The 21,015-nt window shown below is 42.3% G+C and overlaps 1 protein-coding gene and 7 non-coding genes across 8 annotated transcripts; 1 reads left to right on the top strand and 7 right to left on the bottom strand.

The window, feature by feature from the left end:
• Positions 1–815: 815 nt before the first annotated feature.
• On the bottom strand, positions 816–888 carry TRNAK-CUU (transfer RNA lysine (anticodon CUU)). Its single transcript has one exon. It is a non-coding gene; the product is annotated as a tRNA-Lys (tRNA).
• Positions 889–2,090: 1,202 nt separating this feature from the next.
• Positions 2,091–2,162, bottom strand: TRNAP-AGG (transfer RNA proline (anticodon AGG)). Its single transcript has one exon. It is a non-coding gene; the product is annotated as a tRNA-Pro (tRNA).
• Positions 2,163–3,292: 1,130 nt separating this feature from the next.
• TRNAI-AAU (transfer RNA isoleucine (anticodon AAU)) lies at positions 3,293–3,366 on the bottom strand. The gene has a single exon. It is a non-coding gene; the product is annotated as a tRNA-Ile (tRNA).
• A 553-nt stretch (positions 3,367–3,919) lies between these two features.
• Positions 3,920–3,991, bottom strand: TRNAA-CGC (transfer RNA alanine (anticodon CGC)). Its single transcript has one exon. It is a non-coding gene; the product is annotated as a tRNA-Ala (tRNA).
• Positions 3,992–4,798: 807 nt separating this feature from the next.
• Positions 4,799–4,871, top strand: TRNAK-UUU (transfer RNA lysine (anticodon UUU)). Its single transcript has one exon. It is a non-coding gene; the product is annotated as a tRNA-Lys (tRNA).
• Positions 4,872–12,976: 8,105 nt separating this feature from the next.
• On the bottom strand, positions 12,977–17,163 carry HMGN4 (high mobility group nucleosomal binding domain 4). The gene is made up of 2 exons (XM_047796925.1): positions 17,026–17,163; positions 12,977–14,726 (listed from the first exon to the last, which is right to left on the bottom strand). Exon 2 carries the CDS (start codon positions 14,646–14,648, stop codon positions 14,376–14,378), a length of 273 nt encoding a protein of 90 aa, XP_047652881.1. The 5' UTR covers positions 14,649–14,726; positions 17,026–17,163; the 3' UTR covers positions 12,977–14,375.
• A 254-nt stretch (positions 17,164–17,417) lies between these two features.
• On the bottom strand, positions 17,418–17,490 carry TRNAV-CAC (transfer RNA valine (anticodon CAC)). The gene has a single exon. It is a non-coding gene; the product is annotated as a tRNA-Val (tRNA).
• Positions 17,491–18,058: 568 nt separating this feature from the next.
• Positions 18,059–18,131, bottom strand: TRNAR-ACG (transfer RNA arginine (anticodon ACG)). Its single transcript has one exon. It is a non-coding gene; the product is annotated as a tRNA-Arg (tRNA).
• Positions 18,132–21,015: the final 2,884 nt, after the last annotated feature.

Here is a 21,015-nt window from a genome sequence, read left to right as displayed (position 1 = left end):
TTCTGACTATCCTTCACACTCCCATTCAAGACAGAATGGCAATAATGCAATTTGGATTTTAAAAACCAAGCTTAAATCTTTAGATTTTGTCTTGTAGGCCTTTGCAACCTGTTGTGGGTTGGTTGGATCTTTTACTTGCCAAAGGAAAGGGAGAAAGGTTGGAAACAGCATTGTCTAATAAAGAGGTCCATTGTGCTGTTTAGGTGAGAGTAATCAGAAGCTGAAAGAGTGTCTCAGATAGTGGTAAGAGACAGTTTCGCTCCCATTATTACATAAGGACACTTGCTTGGGTCGGAAAGTGGAATCACCATTCTCAAAACTCTCCATGGACTTTGTCGCCTCTCAGCCTCTGTCCATCAAATGGCTCCCTTTGTTTGGATTTTTTTCTTCCACCTTCAACTTTTCCAACATCCTTACATCGTAAATCTTTTTAAATTTTTTTAAAAAATTACGGTTGATGTAAATATTTTTTGGTGGGGATGGTGCTTCAGAATCATCCCAGGAACTTGAAAGTACAGAAGCCATGTCCTACCAGAGGTATCTCTAGTATTAAAACAAGAGCTCTAATGGGCCAGGAAAAGGCGTTCTCACCAGGGGGCAATGATGAATCCTCAAGAGTCATAGAGCTGGCCGGAATAGTTCAATAGAACCAGTAAACCATAGCTGGTCATGAGGATTCCGAAATTCATTAGCTAAGAGTGTGGGAGTCAAAAGTTTCTCTGGCTTGGCAGTGGCGAGGGAACCTCGTCTGAAGATTATGAAGGTACAGAAATTTAATGAAATTTTGTCTTAATTAAAATTGCCTCAAAAGAAGCCGCCCAACGTGGGGCTCGAACCCACGACCCTGAGATTAAGAGTCTCATGCTCTACCGACTGAGCTAGCCGGGCAGATGAAAACACTCCCTTTTGTTTTCCTATTAATTAAGAGATGATGGACTTCCAGGCCCGACATTGATTATAGGATTCTAGATTTTGACTGTTTTCTTGTCGTATAAGTAAGATGACATGAAAAACAAAGAATGTAAGAATCATTTGAAATTATTAGTATGCATTCTATCTTCTTTCCCTCATTCTCACCAATATGTATTGATAGACCACAGACTGTTTTCAGGATCCAAGAGTAGGGGGCACCTCTGAACTCTTTAAGAGCGACCCCAACTCTGGCACTCCAAGAGCACCAGACCTGGTTGCCAATGTGGCTCCAAGTACAGTCCCAAAGGGCGCAGATCCTCGAACCCAAACACTGCACTGGACCGTCTCCTAATCCACTGACATTCCTCTCCTGTTTCTATCATTTGTCCACTCTGTCCTTCTTGGCGCATAGTGGATGTGGTCCTGAAGAAATTCTCTGCGGTTTTCTCCCTCCTTTTCAGGCCCTTTAGGCTTGTTCATTTGTTGTCCCTCTCCACAGTCAAGGTTTACACACGCAGAAAAGGGAGGTAGGAAGGGGTGTTGAGACTGTATTTTTATATAAAATATTTGACAATCACTGGAGTATAGGATCCAGTGATTTTTGTGTATTTTGTTTACCACAGACTAAAAAGTTCATTGCTTATAATAGATACTAAATAATTATCTGATTAAAGAGTGTACCAACAGTACGCTCCAGGAAGAGAGGAAAAAATACCGCTTCTCAAGAAGTAGAGCCCATATTCCTGAATGATGGGGCACTAGGCAACCAGGAAAGCCAAAATAACTTGTACAAAGGTTTCCAGCACTTCAATTCTGTAGTTCAATATTTGGATTTTCCATTTGAACCTCTTTATTTGATGTGATGAATGAAGCATGCATGACATTAAATTGAGAAGTGACCACCATCTTCCTATACATTTCATATGTTCACAATAGCGAAATCAGAGCTTCTAGAATAACCAGAAACGTTTGCCTTTGCAAAGATCAATACAGAGCTGACGGAAAACCGAGTAAGAGCCAGAACTTAAAGTACTAGTCTCTCTTAATTAGAAGATGTCATTTATTGGAATCAAATGCATATACATTCTACATATTTTTACCCGAAAATATAGCACTTTAATTTAACGGCAAAAGTACAGTTTCTGTCATGAGAGTTTAAAAGTCACTCGTAAAAAGCTGGGCTCGTCCGGGATTTGAACCCGGGACCTCTCGCACCCTAAGCGAGAATCATACCCCTAGACCAACGAGCCAGCCGATAAAAAACGTTTTCTATATATATTAAATATTTATTGAATTTCTGGCTTTTCTGCTTTGTTTTCATTTGCAGATATATAGCTATAAACTATCTCTTTCTTTCCGTTTCTCTCTCCCTCCATCCTTCCTTTCATATTTTTAAAACCAGATCTACTTGTCTTAGAACTTCCTGGATTTTCCCAGAAACCAACGAAGTCTGGGTTGTATAAAGCCTTGTTTCTCAAAAAAGACCCATCCTATGTAAGAAACAAACGTTGCATTTATTAAAAATACAATAACACATAGTCTTTCTCAAATCTACTGAGTCAAAGTCCCTGGAGGAGAAGCCCAATAAGCTGCCTTTTTGACAAGCTCCCTACTTCATCTTGGCTTGATCTCAGTATTTTCCAGGGAAAATAGTGAACATTCACTCAATGGAATATAAAGCGCTGAAGTCATGAATAAGTAAGGAAAACTCGTTGTACAAGGAACAGGTGTATACATAATGAGGGTTCTGAAAGTTGGTTTTGGTGGAAAATGAGACCACCTCAAGAAGCGTGACATCAAGGAATGAACCAAACGGGTTGCTGGTCTTGGTCAACCTGCACCAACTGGTTGGTGACAGAAGGCAAAGCAGATTCTGGGAAAGAGCTTGGTCCTTTCTTACCTGAAAAATCCAAGTAACAAGAATACTCTTTTCCCAAGAGTATTCCTCCCTTCATTTGAGGGAGGATCTACCCAAATAGGAATCCTCAACAATCAGAGCTAATGATAACAAGGAGCTCTACCTTCTCACATTTGTCGGAGCATCTCAGTATATATTCAGACCGTTTCGAGGGCAGTGTTTGGCCACTAAACAAATTTGGTGACAGGTTTTCCTTCTACCGAATTAGTAACTCCTAAGTGCCGAGCTGCTTTTCTGCTTCTCCAGGGCCATTTTTGAGCACTCTGACTTGCTCAAATACGGGTGCTCTGGATTCCTTACGGTGGTGTGGACTTATGGCAAAATACTCCTTGTAGAGTTATACCACGACGTTTTATGGGGCAGTCCTACGGCAATTTATTCTCGCTGAAAAAGTATTTGATACTTAAATAGATAAATAGATAAGTGATACAACAAGGATTTATTTACAAAAAGTGCAGCGTCTGGCCCGTACGGGGATCGAACCCGCGACCTTGGCGTTATTAGCACCACGCTCTAACCAACTGAGCTAACCGGCCAGATAACCAAAAAGCTATTTGAAAGCTTTAAGGAGAATAATATTTTCCTATTTACTCGTTACTAGATGTAGTATGGTTTAAAAAAATAAAAAAATTTAAAAAATAAATAGTAGTATGGTACACTTGAGCAGCTAGAGTCACCTACACCGTGCAAGGCTTCGTTCTTATTCCATTTGTCCTACTTTTCAGTACCATGACTCAGCAGCAATAACCCCTCCTCCCCTTTCTGTGTTTTCAGGCCAGACACCTCAGCTCCAAACATTGAATGGGTCCTAGGCAAATTTCTAGAGTGCTCCTCTTCCGCCGTCTGTTCGCTGGGTGTGTTTTTAATTACACTCATTTCAGGTAAGGACATCCCCAAATACCTCAAAGTTATCCTGTTTCTCTCTATATACAGTTCTATACGTAGTGGCTAAAAGAGAACTACAGAAAATTTCTTTACCGAAAGATACAAAGCATGCGTACTATGTTTTGTAGAAAATTCCTTTACAGAAGGATACGAAGCATGCGTACTGTGTTTTTACACTTTCCTCATACTTTAGGTAAAAGAACCTGGAGATGCCGGGGATCGAACCCGGGGCCTCATACATGCGAAGCATGCGCTCTACCACTGAGCTACATCCCCGTCCTGCGCCACACCGTCTTGTAGCTCTCCCCAACTCTTTGACGCCGATTTCCACCCCCACCCCTCCACCCCCACCCCTAAGATTTTTGATTGCTTAAAATAAAACTTCCTTTATTTATTCAGCAAAATGGGGCAACATTCAATGGTATTCCGAGTGGAGAAAGCCTTCCAGTCATTGGATCCTTGACAGCACTTAACTTAGAGACCGAAGGATGGAAGTAACTACCCGGAACTCTGACGAGAAAAAAGAGAATGGGGCTTTCCTTTAAAAGCTTCTTTCTTTCCTTTTTTCTTTTTTCTTTTTTTCCTTCTCCAAAGACAGCTGAGTCCAGCACGAAATCAAATCGCTCCCTCGGTCCCTCGATATTAGGGTATCCAAAGTGCGGCCGAAATGGTGATGCAGTTATTCCTTAGAACCTTCAGCATTGGATTGGCTTCCTTTTGAAAGTGTTTTGTTTGGGCCTAGATGTAGAATATTTGACATATTTCTCCAGGAAGCCTAGGAACTGAAAGCCAACATTCTGTAGTATTTTGCATATATCTTTATATACTAGGGATATGGTGTTTATACATAGAGCGTACATCTACATTACATAGAGAAAGATAGGATTTAGGGGGACAGTATAGTTAATGTAATATGGTTATATCTAGGTCTTAAAGAAGACTTTTATTGTGGTTGAGTTTCTATGCTAAGCTTTCCTGAATAACCGGCTCCAAACCGGAATTACAGGGAAAACATAGAAAATCGTTTTTAAATGTATAGGTAAATTGACTATAGTTGATATTTTAAGCACTTTTTGCAAGCGAGCCCGGATAGCTCAGTCGGTAGAGCATCAGACTTTTAATCTGAGGGTCCAGGGTTCAAGTCCCTGTTCGGGCGTTTACTTTTTTTTTTTTAAATGCAGAAAAAAATCATTAACAGAAAGGAAACAAACTAATTTCCCTATAAAATAAGAAAGACTCCTGAGCACAGCATAAATAATCATAATTTAGGACTTCGTCGGAAAATACAAGGGCCCCTTTTAGTTTTGTGATGGGAAGCCGTAGCACACAAAACATTTCATCTAGGGCTCGGGTAACAATGGTCACAAGTTATCGAAGATCAAACTCTTTCTAGAAAAGCAAGCAAAATGCAGAACTTCTTCCCTACATTGGTGTGCTCCTCTCTGAAGTCAGCTCTAGGGATGCCCAGGTAAACTGTACAGAGGAGCTGGTAGCACACCCAGAATTCATGGCTTAGGGGCAGTGCTTTCTAAACTCTTTATGGCCGTGACCAGTTTGTGGTTTAGTTTACACCTGGACACACACACACCCGTAATAGGAACAAAAGTTGCCTGAATAACCGCTTACCATAGGCATTGCATACTATTTCAGATTCCATGATATTCTTAAAAATGCTGGGTGATTGATACCTACTATTAACTTTATTTTATATCTCCCTCATTGGGAAACAGTGGGGTGTAGGGTGATCATAAAGATGAGATGTAACATATAGTGCAGGGCAATGTGTACTGCGCTTGTTACAGAGTCAAGGCTTGTACTGCTTACACAATGATGGGCCAATTAATCAGGAGCCAAGTTGTTGGGGCAAGGAATAGCAACTTCATTCAGAAAACCAGCAGACCATAAAGATGGTAGACTAGTGTGACCCCCCCCAAGACATCTCTGAGTTAGAATAAGGGTTCCTTTTATACTAAAAGGGGAAGGAGTAAAGTCAGGGTTCCAGGATGTGTAAATTTCTTCCTTCATTCAGCCATTCATAGGTGGGCCTGGTGGGAAGGTCTCCTGTGAGCTAAACAAAGTAGTTTGGCTTAATGCTCATTAACAGGGGAGACAGGGTTCCCAGGGATGGGCCTTTATGTATAATTACCCTCATAGGCAACATTCCTTTAGTGATTAACTTATAGAAAAGCAATAAAATATGAAGATTGAAGTCATTTATTCTTCCCTATCACTTGCTGAGTAACCTGCCTGCTCTGCTTCCTCTAAATCAGAGTCCCCTGTTCTAGAGGACCCAAAGCCTCAAATCATCTGAGCACAGGGACACTAGCACCACCTCCTGGGAACCACTAAAGAAACAGAATTTGGCAGCCCTCCATTGAGACTTCATTTGGTAATTCTCCAAGGCAGAAATTTCACCCTAATGGATCCAGAGGATAACAAATAAGACTTTAGCTTGCTATTAAAAATCTTCAAATAAGTTAAAAAACTTCTAGAAAAAAAAAAAAGAACACTTCCTGTCAGTTGCCTAGTTGGCACAGTAGGCAGCAGATCAGCCTCTGAGTGTGAGAGTCTTAATGTCAATCATCAGAGAAAAAGCAGCATTTTGCCCTGAGAAAAGTACTGCTAAAGAAGTAACCTACTGTGATTATCATTATTACTGCTATTAGAGTCACACGAGAAATCTCTTCTTTAAGGGCTTGCCACTTAATAATTTTGATGCGGCCACACAACTATAGATGAAAGCTTTTCCTGTCTGTAAAGAAGCCCACTTGGGTTCTGACCCCACAGTTTTGTTTTTACAATGCGAAGAGCTTTTTCAATAAAAAAGGAAACTTCCACTAACTTTAATTAAAAACAACAGGGCAACTGTGTCTCTCAACCTTTTAAAAATAAGCAGGGGGGAGGAGGAGGGTGGTCACAAAATCGAAAATTTCAAAATGATCCTAACATGGTCTCAGAGAATGAAGGACTTATCGATACACCAATATGTATAGTTATATGAGAGTCCAAAGATTTCCTCTCGACTCACAGCCTTTGGGGGAAGTTTGAGACAGAAAGGAGACAACCACTTGAAATTTTATACTTTGCAGTTTGGATCTTAGTGGGCTGAAATGCCAGCCCTCCTGAGCCGATTGTTGTCTGTGCTCCAACAACAAGGGTCTACCTGGATGCAGTTGGTTGATTGACAGATTTGCCAAGAATGCTAATCCAGTTCCAGGAGGCAAGGAAATTATATATTAGATAGCTATAAGATGGCACTGGATTAACAAACAAATCATATCTCCATTCCACACTATTCTACCAACCTCCAAACCTGTCCCCATTAGCCCAGATATCTTCAAACTCTTAAAATCAGCTAGTTCCTGGTAGAGGATCAAGAGGTGCAAACTCCTATATAAAATAGACAAGGATATATTGTACAGCACAGGGAATATAGTCAATTTTTTACCATAACTATAAATGGAGTATAATCCTTAAAAAATTGTGAATCAGTGTGAGTACACCTGCAATTTACATAATATTGTAAATCAACTACTCCTCAATTTAAAAACAAATTAAAAAAAAAACTCAACTATTTATAATCATTTGCTTTCCCAGTAAAAACCTAGCATCCACCATTCAAAGACACCCAGGTACCTTGAGTCTGGTGCATAGAGGAAAAAACTACTAAAAGTTTCCATGGGTCACTCACCTGTTTTTTAGGGAGACTGGGTGGTGACTTTAGATAAACCTTCAGATTCCCCAGCTACACTATCAATCACACTTCTTTTCTACCGTTTATTAAAATATAAAGCAGAGAGAAAAAGCACACAAGTAATAAATGTAGATGTTCTTTACTTTTGAAATTTCATGTGGCCTCTATCCAATTCATCTACTCCCTGAAGACTTTGTTAAAAAACAACAAACAAAAAACCCTCAAATAGTGAAAACAACTCACTGTGAGGAGATAATCCTTCATGAATCTCTCACATTTCTGCCTGTATTGCTAGTGAGATGCTGACGGCCCTTTGTTCTGGGTTATCTTTTCAAGGATGTTTATATAGCAAACACTGTTGGAAGACAGAGATAATATTTCTCTCTAGAGCAACAAACAGGCATGCTCCCTGCTCATTATAAAAAAAAATTGGAATCCCCAGGTCTTTAGGGTTTCTGTCCTGAAATACAATCCACTGAATGTATATGTCACGTGTTGCCCTCAGGAAACTGGAGTTGAGGAATCAGAGAAAAATGCAGATAATCTGGTTATTGCCATTGCTGGAATAATAAACCTGCCCACCATCTCTGACCCTGGAGTCTTATGAATTGTACCAGCATCCCTGAAACTATGTGGCAGGCTAACTTAAGTTTAGCTCGCAAGTTGGGTAAGATTTGAGGTCTTTCATGTTTCTTAATATTCATCAGCTTCTCCTCTGTCCTCTTTCTTCTCCTGTATTCTTTACCTTGGTTTCGTTATACAAGCATCCACATAAATGCCAAAGCTAGGAATTGGAGTCCCTTCTCTGAATTCTTTCCTTCACTCACCCTACTCTTCCATATCCAATCCATCACCAAGTCTATCTGCTATTTTTGTATTTATTTGTTTATTTTTTGGCCACACCAGAGGCATCCAGGGACAGGGATTAAACCTGCGCCACAGCAGTAACCTGAGCACCAGCAGTGACAACGCGGGATCCTTAACCTGCTGAGCTAGCAGGTTAAGTATTTAAAAGATTATATTTTAAATACTACCTTTTTAAATATTTAAGAGGGAGCGTGCAGGGAATTCTGTGAAAATCTTTGTTTCTGCTCCCAGCCGACTGCCCAAATTCAGGTTCTTGCCATCTTTTGTGAAGACTATGGCAATTGTCTTATACTTATTTTTCTTTTTTTAAGCAAAGAAGACATGTGTTCTGCTCCAACTTTTTGAAAGCCCCTTTTTGAGATCCGAATAAAGCAGGAAAACTCCACTTTCAATATCCTCCTTCAAATTCAGCCATACAAGGGTCAACCGACACAGAGGTTTTTGTAAAATGCCAATCTGTTCAGGCTTTTCCCCAGAGCTAAAACTTTCAAGATAGACAGGAAAAAGTCTGAAATCTTTTGCAAGAGAAAGACCCTTTCTGAACCGCTTGGCTTCTGATGCATTTCTCCTCTCAACCTGCTTCTTTGTTCTTATGATTCATCTAACTTTAACTGACCTTGTGGCTGCAGGGCTGCGGAAAGATAAGGGCACTTTCTAGTTCTTCTCCTCCAAGGTCATGCCTGGAGCTAAATCCTTTGTGCAAAGCAGGCTTTGAGTCTTTCCTTGCAAGGATGGATGGTTCAGAAATGATGGAGTCAAATTTTGGAGTGTTTCACTTTGGCTTGTTTCTACTCCTCCCTCAAATTGGAGAGCTTTTTCTCTCTCTGGGAGCTGAATGCCACTGCTCTCCAGCGAGGGCAAAAGCCCTTGCGCCTGCCTTGTAGCCTGGCCACATGATGGAAGCTCTAAAATCTTTTGCTGGATAAATCAAGGAATTCATCCTTAAAAGCATGTCATCTTCCTTTTCTCTTCACCTTGCCAACCCCACTCCCTATAATCCTCAAATTCAAGTTTTCCCTTCCTCCGCACCATGGCTGGAGTTTGCAGAGCACACTCTTTTAGCACTCATATCTAAATGACTGAATATATATATATATAATATGTCATATATTTAGTAATATACGTTAACTAAAATTAATGTCATTAATAATACTGTATAATATATTCGAAAGGTGCTAAGAAAGTAAATCTTAAAAGACGTCATTAGAAAGAATTTTTTGTAACTATGGAAGGTGATGGATGTTAACTAGACATTTCACAATGTATACAAATATCAAATCATTATGTTGTACATCTGAGACTAAAATAATTTGTCAGTTATACCTCAATAAAAATAAATGAATTAATGGGTCGAACCCTTGATTTATCTTTGTGCTCCCTCAAGATTTCATGTGATCAACTTCCTCATGGTCACCCAAAAGAAATTTGAACAGGTGCAAGGAAAGTAATAGTAAAGTTACTAATAGCTACATGTAGGAAGGGATTTTCAATGTGCCACTGTGGTGAGCACTTTCAGTGGATTTCTTAACTTGGGGACAGGTGAACTCGGGTAGGACAAAAATGTTTTCAGCTTCAAAATCTTTAACCGCTAATTGAAATTTAGCATATCCTTCATCTATGAATGCAGGCAACAAATTACAGTCAGAAGTACCTGTGGCTTTGTCACTAAGAGAAAACTGACATGTTCATATCCCATACTCTACAAGTGAAGTACCGTTGCAAATATTTCATACTTTATTTAGAAGTTACCGCAGTTGTAAGATGGGTCTCAATGTTTAATGTACTAGTGAACACGTGGTTAACATAGTTAACCATGTTACTATGTCCACAATATTACTATGTTGGCACATATTACTATGTCGACAATTATTTTGTCTTTGGATGATCACTGGTTTCCTTTGTTATCCTGCAGTTTGTCTTATGTTGGGGGGGTTATTTTTTTATTATTTTTTATTATTTTTTATTTGGGGGGGTTGGTTTATTTTCAGCCGCAGAAGTTTCAGGGCCAGGGACCGGACCAGAGCCACAGCGGTGACAATGCCAGATCCCTAACCGCTGGACCACAGAGAATTCTTTATGCTATGCATTTTTTTTAATTGCTCTTTATAGAATTTGAGAAGGCCTCCATAGGCTTCATCACTAGGCCATTGGGATCGCAGGCACCTAAAAGGTTAAGAAGCCCCGCATCCCCGGCGACCTCCCTGTGCTGGCAATGCCTTGGGCTGGGACATCACAAGGGGACTTGGCGTGGGCGCCTGGAACCGGAGGCCCGAGCAAGGTCTGCGAAGGGTCTGAGGAGCTACACCAGGAAGGAACTTCACGGCCGGTCCTCCCCCTCCCGCTGGGGAATCAGGACACATTCCAGCCGTGCGGGCGCGAGGCGACACCCAGCAGAGCGACCTCGGGGGCCCGAAGGGCGTCCGCACGCCCGGCGGCCGCAGAGGAGTGGCGTCAGGGTGCAGGTCTGGCCACGTCCGCGGGGAGTTCCAGTACCACGTTTGTAGGTCATTTTTATGACCCTGGATTGAAGCCCTTGCGGGGTTTTGGAGATAAATGACGTACATTTTACCAGGAGCCCTGTGACCGCTGTTGAGAACAGAATGAAGAGGGCACACGGGCAGATGCAGAAAATAAATGTTCCTCCTTCTCCTTTCCAACTCTTCCAGGACCAATGCCTCAGGGTTGACCGTCAGAAATTTGATGATTGGAAACTCTGGATTACTCAGGCTGCTTCATATCAGACACCCACATTCTCAAAGTCCTAATAAGCCAGGATTTTAATTTGCGAATTTACAGGTAGGAATGTAAATGCCAAATGGCTCACAAGAGTGAGCCAGAGACGTTTAAAAGAGTCTTAATCTAGATTTTACCCTCACTGTATGACTTCGGGGCAAATTGTTTAATTTCTGTTTCCTTCGGTTTCACTAAAAATAAAAATGGGGATAGTAATATTCAACTCATAGGGTCATGTAAATAAAATGATGCACATAAATCCCTGAGCAGAAGAGAGTTTGGCAAATGATAAGCACTTAATGAGAAATATTATTATTTGCTTTTTGGGGAGGCCACGCCTGCAGATATATGGAAGTTCCCAAGGTATGGCCGAATTGGAGCTGCAGCTGCCAGCCTTTGCCACAGTCACAGCAACACCAGATGGAGCCGCATCTGCGACCCGCACCAGTGAGCCACAGCAGAAACTCGTGAGAAGTGTCTTATTACTGTAAACAGTCTGGTATAATTTACTTTGTTATGCATTTACTTTTTTTCTATTTTGCTTTGCCAGGGTGGGGGGCGGGGGGCATATGGAGATTCCCAGGCCAGGGACTGAATCCCAGCCACAGCTGGGACAACACCAGATCCTTAACCCCCTGCACCACAGTAGGAACTCCTAAATATTTTTTGATTCAACAAATACTTTATGGAACATCTACTATACACAATATTCTTTTAACATCTTTGCAAATGTTATTATGTTCACTAGAATCCTTTTATCCACTCCTCGCTTGACCAACTTCTGTGTTTTCATTTTGCTGCTAAGGAATCAAAGTGCCTCAGAAAATGCTTCCTAATAATACCCTTTCATGCTCTGACATCAGGGTCAGGGTCTCGTCTCCTGCAGTATTATCACAATACTAAGCACACAGTGGTGACTTTGAGGTATTTGACTCTGGATTCTTGACAACAGGGAATGTTTATCTTTGATCCTGTTCTGGTTGTTTTTTGTTTTTTTTTTTTTTTTTTTTTTTTTTTTTGGCAAGAAGGCAAAGATAATGTTTACCAAACAAAATGGGGTGGGAGTAATTGAGCAGAGGAAGGATGGTGATACAGCATGATAAAGTGGAATTTCCCATAATTCATTTGGGATGGTCATCTGTTTGTTTTTCCTCCTTTAACTCTTCCCCCCTTACAGCCTATTGCCCATGCATCAACCCCCACCACACACACACACATCAACTTAGATTGTATGGTTCCTCTATTCAAAACTCTCGTTGGCATCCCCTCATTTTCAGAGGCAAAATGGTAACCTGGAGGAGTCTTCCATGTTCTGGCCCCTGATAATCTCTGCAATCATATCGACAATCCCTCTTATCTACCCTCCAATTCAGCCGCTTCTGCCCCCCTTGCTTTTCCTCAGCATGCCAAACACATTTGCACCGCATCTCTGCGTTTGCTGTTCCCTCTTCTGGAATCTTTCCTCTCCTAGTCACATCTTTTATTCCTTTACTTCATTAAGAGCTCTGCTCAAATGTCATCTCATGAGAGAAGACTGCTTTAACTAAATAGTACCCACTTACCCTTATTTATTTAAAGAAGCTTGTCACATAACTTTGTGCCTTTTCTATATCCTCCCCCACTAGAACATAAGCTTGGTGAAAGCGGAGATTTTTGTTCTGTTCGCCTCCGTACCCCACACACTTGGACAATGCCTAGAACTAGAAAAAGGAGAAGATACAATGACTGTGAAGAAACAAGATTGTTCGCATATATAGTATATGTTGCTGTCTAGGTAGAAAGCCCGAAATAATATACAGACATGTTATAAGAATTAATGTAAATTCAGCTAAATTGCAAATTCAGCCTAAGCTGCTGGATAAAAATCAACTTTGGCTGAAATCAGAAAATGTAGCAACTAAAAAGTTACCATATAAGGCTGCATCTGAAAGCACACAGTCCCTAAGACATATTAACAAAAGAAAACATTTATGGAGAAAATTATAAAACTTTATTGAAAGACATTTTAAAAAGCCTGGATAAATGGTGAATTATATCATGCTCATGGATTAGAAGACTCAATATTGTAACTGATCTATAAAGTCAATGCCAATCCAATAAAAAGTCCAACTTTGTTTGCTTGATTTGGAACTTGTCAATCTAATTCTAGAACTTGTATGGAAAAGCAATTGGCTAAGCATAGTCAAGATACTCTGAGGATGAAAAGTTTGATGCTGTTGAAGGTGGAAGTGGGATTTGTCCTGAGATATCAAGACCATTTTCTAAAGTTGTAGTACTCAGAATTACATAGTGCCACCACAAGGTTAGACAAATTGACCAGTGAGTCAGAATTGAAACTGTCAACAGACACCTCCCCCCTGCCACACACACAGAAACTTGATTTATGAAAGAGCCAGTGTTACAGATCAGTGGGGGAAAGGGTGACCTTTTCAGAAAATGGTGCTGGGACAACAACTTACCACATGAAAGAAATAGTTGATATTGAATCACTAGCTCATATTTTTGCAAGAATCAGTTCAGGGAAGACTAAAAACAAATGTGAAAAGCAAAACTAGAAATTTTTTACAAGGCAGCAGAGAATATCTTTATGACTTTGGGTTGGAAATGATGCCTCCCCTACCACGAAGCCAACTATATCCAGCTTTATAAGATACTTTTCAAAAATAGTTACTTCCAACAGGACATGGGTGACAATGCTTAACATTTTACAACTTTCAACCTTGCTTCCTCCTAAAGTAAAAGAAGTCTACTGCTGCAGTGAACAGGAAACATTTTTTCAGAAATAGTGACTATTTCACATGAGGCATATAAGAGCTTTTCACAGGTCAATTCTGACATGGAGGAAAGGAAGGAAACACTCCAGGAATATTAATGAGATGATCCACCAACTGCAAACAGGAATCCTGGCTTTTTTGAGCAAGACCATCTTGATGGCATCACCAGAAAGCCAGACTATTTTTATTTGACACAGCTGATTCTAGCAGTGCCAAGGCTGTGTCATGACTCTTGGTTTCAGGAAGTCAAAGACACCTGATGGCATCAGGAGATGAGATGAAATGAAGTTTTGCTTCCCCACGCTATGAGGCCTCTGACCCATAGTGGCTGCCATGTATGAATGTCAGGGTATCTGGAACCAAGAAATCTTCAAATACAAGGAGAGAAAATCCTATTTTCACCCATTTCAATCCAGTTTCTGAGACATTCTACTAGTGGTTATTTGCCCTTTCCATAAAAGACCACAACAAAGTGTCTTGTGTGCTAATAACATAACTTAAAAAAACTCTACCTTTTAATAAAATTTGATGTAAAAAATAGTATTTCAAACAGTAGAGTCACTGGAAGTACAGAGCCATCGAAAAGTATGCTTCACTTGGCATCCCCAGCGCTTTCTGCTTTCTGTGACTGGTCTGTGGAGGCATCTCGGTTTTTGGCTGGGTTGTTCCCATCCTTGCCACCTTCGGCTTTCCCCTTTCTCCCTTTTGCCAGCTTCTCTGCCTTCTTTGCAAGGGCTTTTTTCGGCCTGGGCTCTGGTTTTGGAGGGGCAGGTTTAGCAGACAACCGTGCCGATCTTCTCTGTGGCTCATCCTTCGCCTTCGCTTTGTCACCTTTAGCATCTCCTTTGGCCTTTCTCTTAGGCATGGTGGCAGCAGTGCTTGGCAGATGGCTTTGCCAGCCCAAGGAGTTCTTCTGTCTTCCTCACTGCTCCTAGAAAGATTTCTTTAACAAGACATGAACAATGTAAACCATAAAAAGACGGACAAATTTAACTACATTAAAATTCGAATTGGGACTTCTTGTTGTTCAGCAAGTATCTGTGAGGATGAGGGTTCGATTCCCGGCCTTGCTCAGTGGGGTAGGCATTGCCTCAAGCAGCAGTGTAACTTGCATATGCGGCTCAGATCTGGTATTGCTGTGGTTGTGGCATAGGCCGGCCAGGGACCTTCCATATTCCGCAGGAGTGTGGCCCTAAAAATAAAATAAATAAAATAATGTAAAAAAATTTCAAGCTTGACTATATTAAAATTAGTAATTTGTATATGACAAAAAGATGCATAAAAAAGTAAAAAAATGTTACAAGCTGGAGAAAGGATTCATAATATATATAACTGACAGGATTAGAGTCCATAATATAGAAAGAATTCTTACAGATCTGTGAGTAAAGGACAAAATGAAAATTTAAAAACAATGGGCCAAAGGGGTTAATAACTACTTCTTAGAAAAAGCATGAATGGTGAAAAAGCAAAAAAGAGTACACTTCATTGGTAATATGGGACATGAATACAAAACCCACAAGATATAACATTTCACATCCATCAGATTGGAGAAAACTAAGTTGCCTGACAATATCAAGGGCCCAGCAGATGTGGAACAAATAAACACAGAAAGTGATTTTGAATTTGAGTAATTAGGACCCAGGCTTATAGCTGGCATTCACAAACACGGTGGGACTTTTTTATTTTTATTTTTTATTTTTTTAATGGCTGCACCTGCAGCATATGGAAGTTACCTGGCCAGGGACTGAATTCCAGTCACAACTGTGACCTACACCACGGCTGTGGCACCATTAGGTCCTTACCCACTGTGCCACAGTGGGAACTCTCAAAATCTTTTTCCCATGGTTTTTTTCTCTTTCATCTTGAGTCTGCTTGTCTCCTGAGTGGGAGCAGGGAAAAGTAAGGGCTGATGGGTGGGGCCTTACTTCAGCCCCCTTCTCCTGGGGGAATGCCCCTCAGGCCTAGGGCACTGACATGTGCAGAGAGGGAGAGGTAACGGTGGGGTGCTCTTTGTACAAAAGAGAAACATGGTTTTGCACAGAAATAAACAGCCTTGGATAGGGAAAAAAAAAAAAAAAGGATTCCTGTGGTCTGGCCTCAGAGAAAGATGGAGAGGACAAAACCCATCACCTCCAGGACCCTGAGACCCTTGCTCCTGGAAGGCACCATATGAACTCACATGTATTTCTGAGTGGTATAGAGGGGTTTTTGAATGGAAATGTCTTAGACAAATTTGCATCGAGCACCTGTCCAACTTATTGCCTTGTTAAGAAGGGAAACAACAAGATGACAAAAGCATGTGTCTTTCGGAGAAGGTATGAAAATGAGGGAGTGACAGGGCTGGGGAAGGGATGCTTATACAAGTTGCCTATTTAAAAAAAAAAAGAAAGAAAGAAAAAAAGGAAAACAGTTCATTACGTAAGTATTGCTCTTACTTGTCTTATGGTTATAAAAACATCACATTCATATCAGTCACTTGAGGGAATCTGGAACATTGCCATCTGAGAGACTAGGCTTGGTTACCCTTAGAAACAGTAACAACAACAGTGATAATAATACACCTAAGAAGAAAATCTAGAGGCTATGTTGAAGCTGTATGGTGTTACATACATACATACATATAATTTTATACAAATTGTATAATGTTTTTCTTCCATTAACACTGAAGCAGACCATGTCAGAAACAGAGGTACGAGGCCAAACACCAGGACCCAAGTCCTGATTTAAAACAGGTATTGCCAGGGACTTTTCTCAAGACTCAAGGCAATATGCAACAGTTGGTCCATTTCTTAACTTTGGAATCCTTTTTTTCTTTTTGACAGGGAGAGCAGAAGGCCCAAGTGGTGGAAAGCTCAGCCCTTCGGTGGCCACTGAGGAGGGGATTCTCCGAGGTGAGGCCGCCTAAGATGGAGAGGAGGGGGGAGAAAGAGCCCAGGCCAGTGGCAGACCTCTTCAGGGCCACAGCCCTGCGGGCCCTATGCTTTCAAATCCTCTTCTCGCTTCTCCTTTTTCTGCCCTAGAGCTTCCCTGGAGACTTTTCACTCCAGCAGGGCCTGTAATGACCCTCCCCTCCCGAATTCCGCTATTCTGGAGAATGGGAGGCAAGGCGGAGGTGGGGGGGACCCTAGGTGACCTCATCACTACGAGGGCCGGATTGCAGGAGGGTTCCGAATCTAGGCAGGGCGGCCGCACTCCCCCATTTTCCGGAGACGCTCGCAAAGGCCTCCTTCCGAGGTGCTTACCCGAGTCTCGCGGCCGTCCGAGCGGCGCGGGGCTCCCGACTGCCGGCCTGCTGCGCAGGTGCCCTCGGCTGGGGCAGGGCCGGCGTGAACCCTGCGATCGTGGAGAGACGCCCGGAGCCCGGCACAGCCGGGAACAGGAAGGCAAGGCAAGGCGGGGATGCGCTTCCGGGGCTGCGGGCGTCGGGCCACCTCGCGTCGGAGTCGGGGACAGCCCGGTTCTCCCCTCGTGATACGAGTGTCCGCCTCCGGGGGCCGCGGACTCCGGACCTACTTTGAACAGTGTCGCCACAGCACCACAGGCCGGGACAAGTGAGATAAGAAAAGGAGGGAAACGTATTTATGATTTTTTCAAATAAATGGCTTAAAGGAAATGTACCGTGATAGAAAACGTTTGTTTCCGCCCGGTTTCGAACCGGGGACCTTTCGCGTGTGAGGCGAACGTGATAACCACTACACTACGGAAACCTCATGGTGACGGCTTTCCCCGCCTGGTAGTTCATTCTACAGAACCCCCCCACCCCCATGCCTCCGCTGCCCATTTGCTCCGTTCCTGTAAATCTCCGTCGTTAACGTGCACTGGGCGTCTGTGTACCATTCTCCTAAATCAGAGAAGCCAATTAAATGCGAAAACCAAGCCCGTAGGGCGCATAGATCTGGAGCCGAGTTCTTAATAATTTATTCCGGAAATGGCTGGATAGGGGAGAACGAATGCGACTTTAACCCCTTCACTACCATTTCTCAGTCTGAACTAGATTTTAATTTCTTTCTCTTTGTTTACTATGTTACCTTTAGTTAGAATGGACTGGCGAAGCTGGGCGTGACACCCGGCCCGCGCGCATTTCTCCCGCTGGCGCCACCTCATGGCCGTTCGCGGAATTGCTCTGGTAAGGAGTGACGTCTCCCGCTGCGGTTAAAACTGGCGCCTTCTCGCTCCCGAGACTTCCAGGCACACCTCACTTTATAAGGATTTCCTAACTTGATCGAACGTCTCAGCGGTAGGCAGAGGAGGTAAGTAAAAAGCAACCGCGCACATCGAGCCAGCCAGGAGTCGAACCTGGAATCTTCTGATCCGTAGTCAGACGCGTTATCCATTGCGCCACTGGCCCGGCGTGTGTGTGTTTTTAAGACGGGCATGCCTTCATCAGAAACAAGGCGGCGGCGCTGCTTCACGCGGTGTGGTCTGCGCCTGGGCCTGCAAGTTGCGTTGTCCTAGCTAGTTCAGACTTGCAGCGCATGGACTCCCAAGCTGCCACTTCGCTTGCACGCGCGTCCCAGTGTCTGTACTCCTGTCTCGGTGTGTCTGAACCAACCGAAAAATGGCGGTAGGAGGCAAGCCTGGCACTCTCTCGGCCTCAGTATCACCCCCATTCAATAATTCATTCATTCAACCGATATTACCTTTCAAGGTACCGGAAATACAACTGTCAAGAAAATAGATTTGGGTAGGGGGATGCTGAGGTTTGGGATGGAAATGCATTATACAACTACAAATGTAATAAATTCATTGAGTAATATAAATAAAATAAAATATTTTTTTCCAAAAAAGAAAGAAAATAGATGTCATCTTTGCCCTGAAGAAGACTGTATGGACGTAGCGAAGACGGTAATAAAGCACTAAATAAATAAAATAATAGTGATAAGCACTTAGAGGGAAGAATAAAACAAACGGGAAAAGGAATAGGAAAACCCAGCAGGGAAGGTGATGAAAGATAAATGTGGGTATCGGGGAAAGAGCGACCTGGAACAGGGGAAATCTCCAGGGCAAAGGCCTGGAGGTTGGAGCGCGCTTGGGGATTTCAGCAATGTGGCGGAGGCCTGTGCTGAGCGCAGAGCGCTAGGAGACCTCGAGGAAATGATCCTTGGCCTTGTACGCCCTTGTAAAAACTTTGGCTGTTACTCTGTAGGAAATTGGAAGCCACTGTACGGTGGCAATATGTCTCTCTTGTATCTTCTTGCATGGTTGAAAAAACTTTATTCCCCAAATTTACTTAAGCAAATTCGGCATGGCACGGCATCCCAGTCCCCCGGACTGAATCTAGGCTGCAGCCTTGAAAGCACAGAATCCTAATCACTAGACCACGGAACTGACCTTCCCTCTTAATCTTAGAGCCTAATCAGTAAATGCCTACTTACTGCCCCAGCTCCAACTAGTATTTGTTCTAATCTTTAGATGAGAACTTCACCAAGATAGCTTATCAAAGGGGTGGTGAAGGGTGTGATCCTCTGCTGGTTTTCCTGGTAATTGACCAGTCAACCTGAGGTCAGTTCTCCCTATAGTTGGTAATCTCCCTCTTCCCCTGGGAGCTAAAACTACTGCCGTGTGCTGCACATGGTGGGGTGTCCTCTGGGGCCTTGCTTCAGACCCCTGAGTTCCCCCATCCATTAAACCGCTGATGTCTCTGTTACTGACTCTGGGCCTTTTCTTCTGTCTTGAAGCTGAGCAAGTATAGGACTTGCAAGCCTGCTGGGTGCAGCACAACGGAAGCAAACTAGGGTACCTCTTGGTTCTATTTTTATCCTCATCACATAGCCAGGATGAGAAGGCCAGATTCTAGGGAGTTCCTGGAAGTCACAGGTCCCATCTTGCACCTCTAAAATGGGCTTCGACTCAGCCAGCTGGGAGGCCATGCTCACATTTGCTGTCTTCAGTGTCTGTAAAGACCTCCCTTTGACAGGTTTTGAAAGCTTTTCTTGGCTGCCTTAAATTTCTCTACTCAAGTTCTGACATGAGCTGACATTCGCTTTTCACTTCCTTCTTAGAGATCTTTCTCCTGGGCCTTTTTCTCTGAGAGTTCCAGTTTCCAGCTTCCAGTCTTTTTTTCAGTGGCTGTTTCAGCCAGAAAAAAAGAAACTGAACTGACAAAAAACAGAACAGCACATGTATTTCTAGGAGTCGTCTTACATGATTGTAGGGACTGACAAATCTGAAATCTGTAGTGCAGGCTGGGAGTTTAGAAAATCCCAGGCAGGAGCTGATACTACAGTCTTGTGACAGAATTTCTTCTTCCTTAGGAAGAGCTTCACTTTGCTCTTAAAGTCTTTCACCTTGTTGGCTAAGGCCCACCCACATTATTGAGGATAAACTCTTTTACTTGTAGTCAGCTAATCAGATGTTAACCACATTTACCAAAGGCTTTCACAGCAATATCTAGATTCGTGTTTAACTGAATAACTGGGCTTTTACTAGCCAAGTTGCTTGCAAGTCAACTGCTTTGAATTACTAGAATGTCTCTGCAAATTTTGACAGCAGCCAATCAAAGGAAAAACTCAAACCAAATACTGTTGGCTCTGCTGTCTTTCTAAATGTCCACTGCAGTTTGGTCAAAGCCATGTTAGGTGTGACTGTGATGTTCATGATTATCTCAGCTCCAAGTGCATTAATAATGCTATGGTTAATCTTATCCTATTAAAGAAATTGGGGCTTACTTCATAGAGTCAATCAGACTGTGTGTTGAGTTCATAGACTTTCGATCATTTTATGAAAATGAAAAACCTAGCAGAGTCAAGAGATTTTTAACCTCTGCCCCACATCATGTTTGTAGGCGGAGATTAGTGCCATGGCTGCTGAAAGGAGACAGAGAAATCTTGAAATATTGATACAGTTTAGAAATACTGAAACGTTGATTTCAGCATTTTCACCATGACAACAGATTTCAAGCAAGCAGCCAATCATAACTATAGATTTCATTTGGGAAGTTACTTTCACAGCGATGGCAATAATTTGTAAGCTCTTCTGAGTTCCACTAAAGTCCTTTGGTCAAATTAAATTCCCAAGGACAGATTTATTTTACAGAGAGTGGGATAAATAGAATAAATTTGGAACAGTTACAAATACACAAGCCTCCATTTAAACATAGAAATTCTTGTGAATGCTCTCAATTTGATAGCTTATCAAGCAGATCCTTTGGACAAGTTTTCAGATAAGATTTTCTTCCTCTAGCTGCAGAAGAGAGGGGACTGCTCCTTTTATCTCTTTCCAAAACTAGGTTT

The sequence above is a fragment of the Phacochoerus africanus genome, chromosome 9 (genome assembly GCF_016906955.1).
Source record: "Phacochoerus africanus isolate WHEZ1 chromosome 9, ROS_Pafr_v1, whole genome shotgun sequence".
Lineage (NCBI taxonomy): Eukaryota > Metazoa > Chordata > Mammalia > Artiodactyla > Suidae > Phacochoerus > Phacochoerus africanus.
The sequence above is the reverse complement of the archived record's forward strand: the minus strand, read 5'-3'. Positions and strand labels throughout refer to the sequence as shown.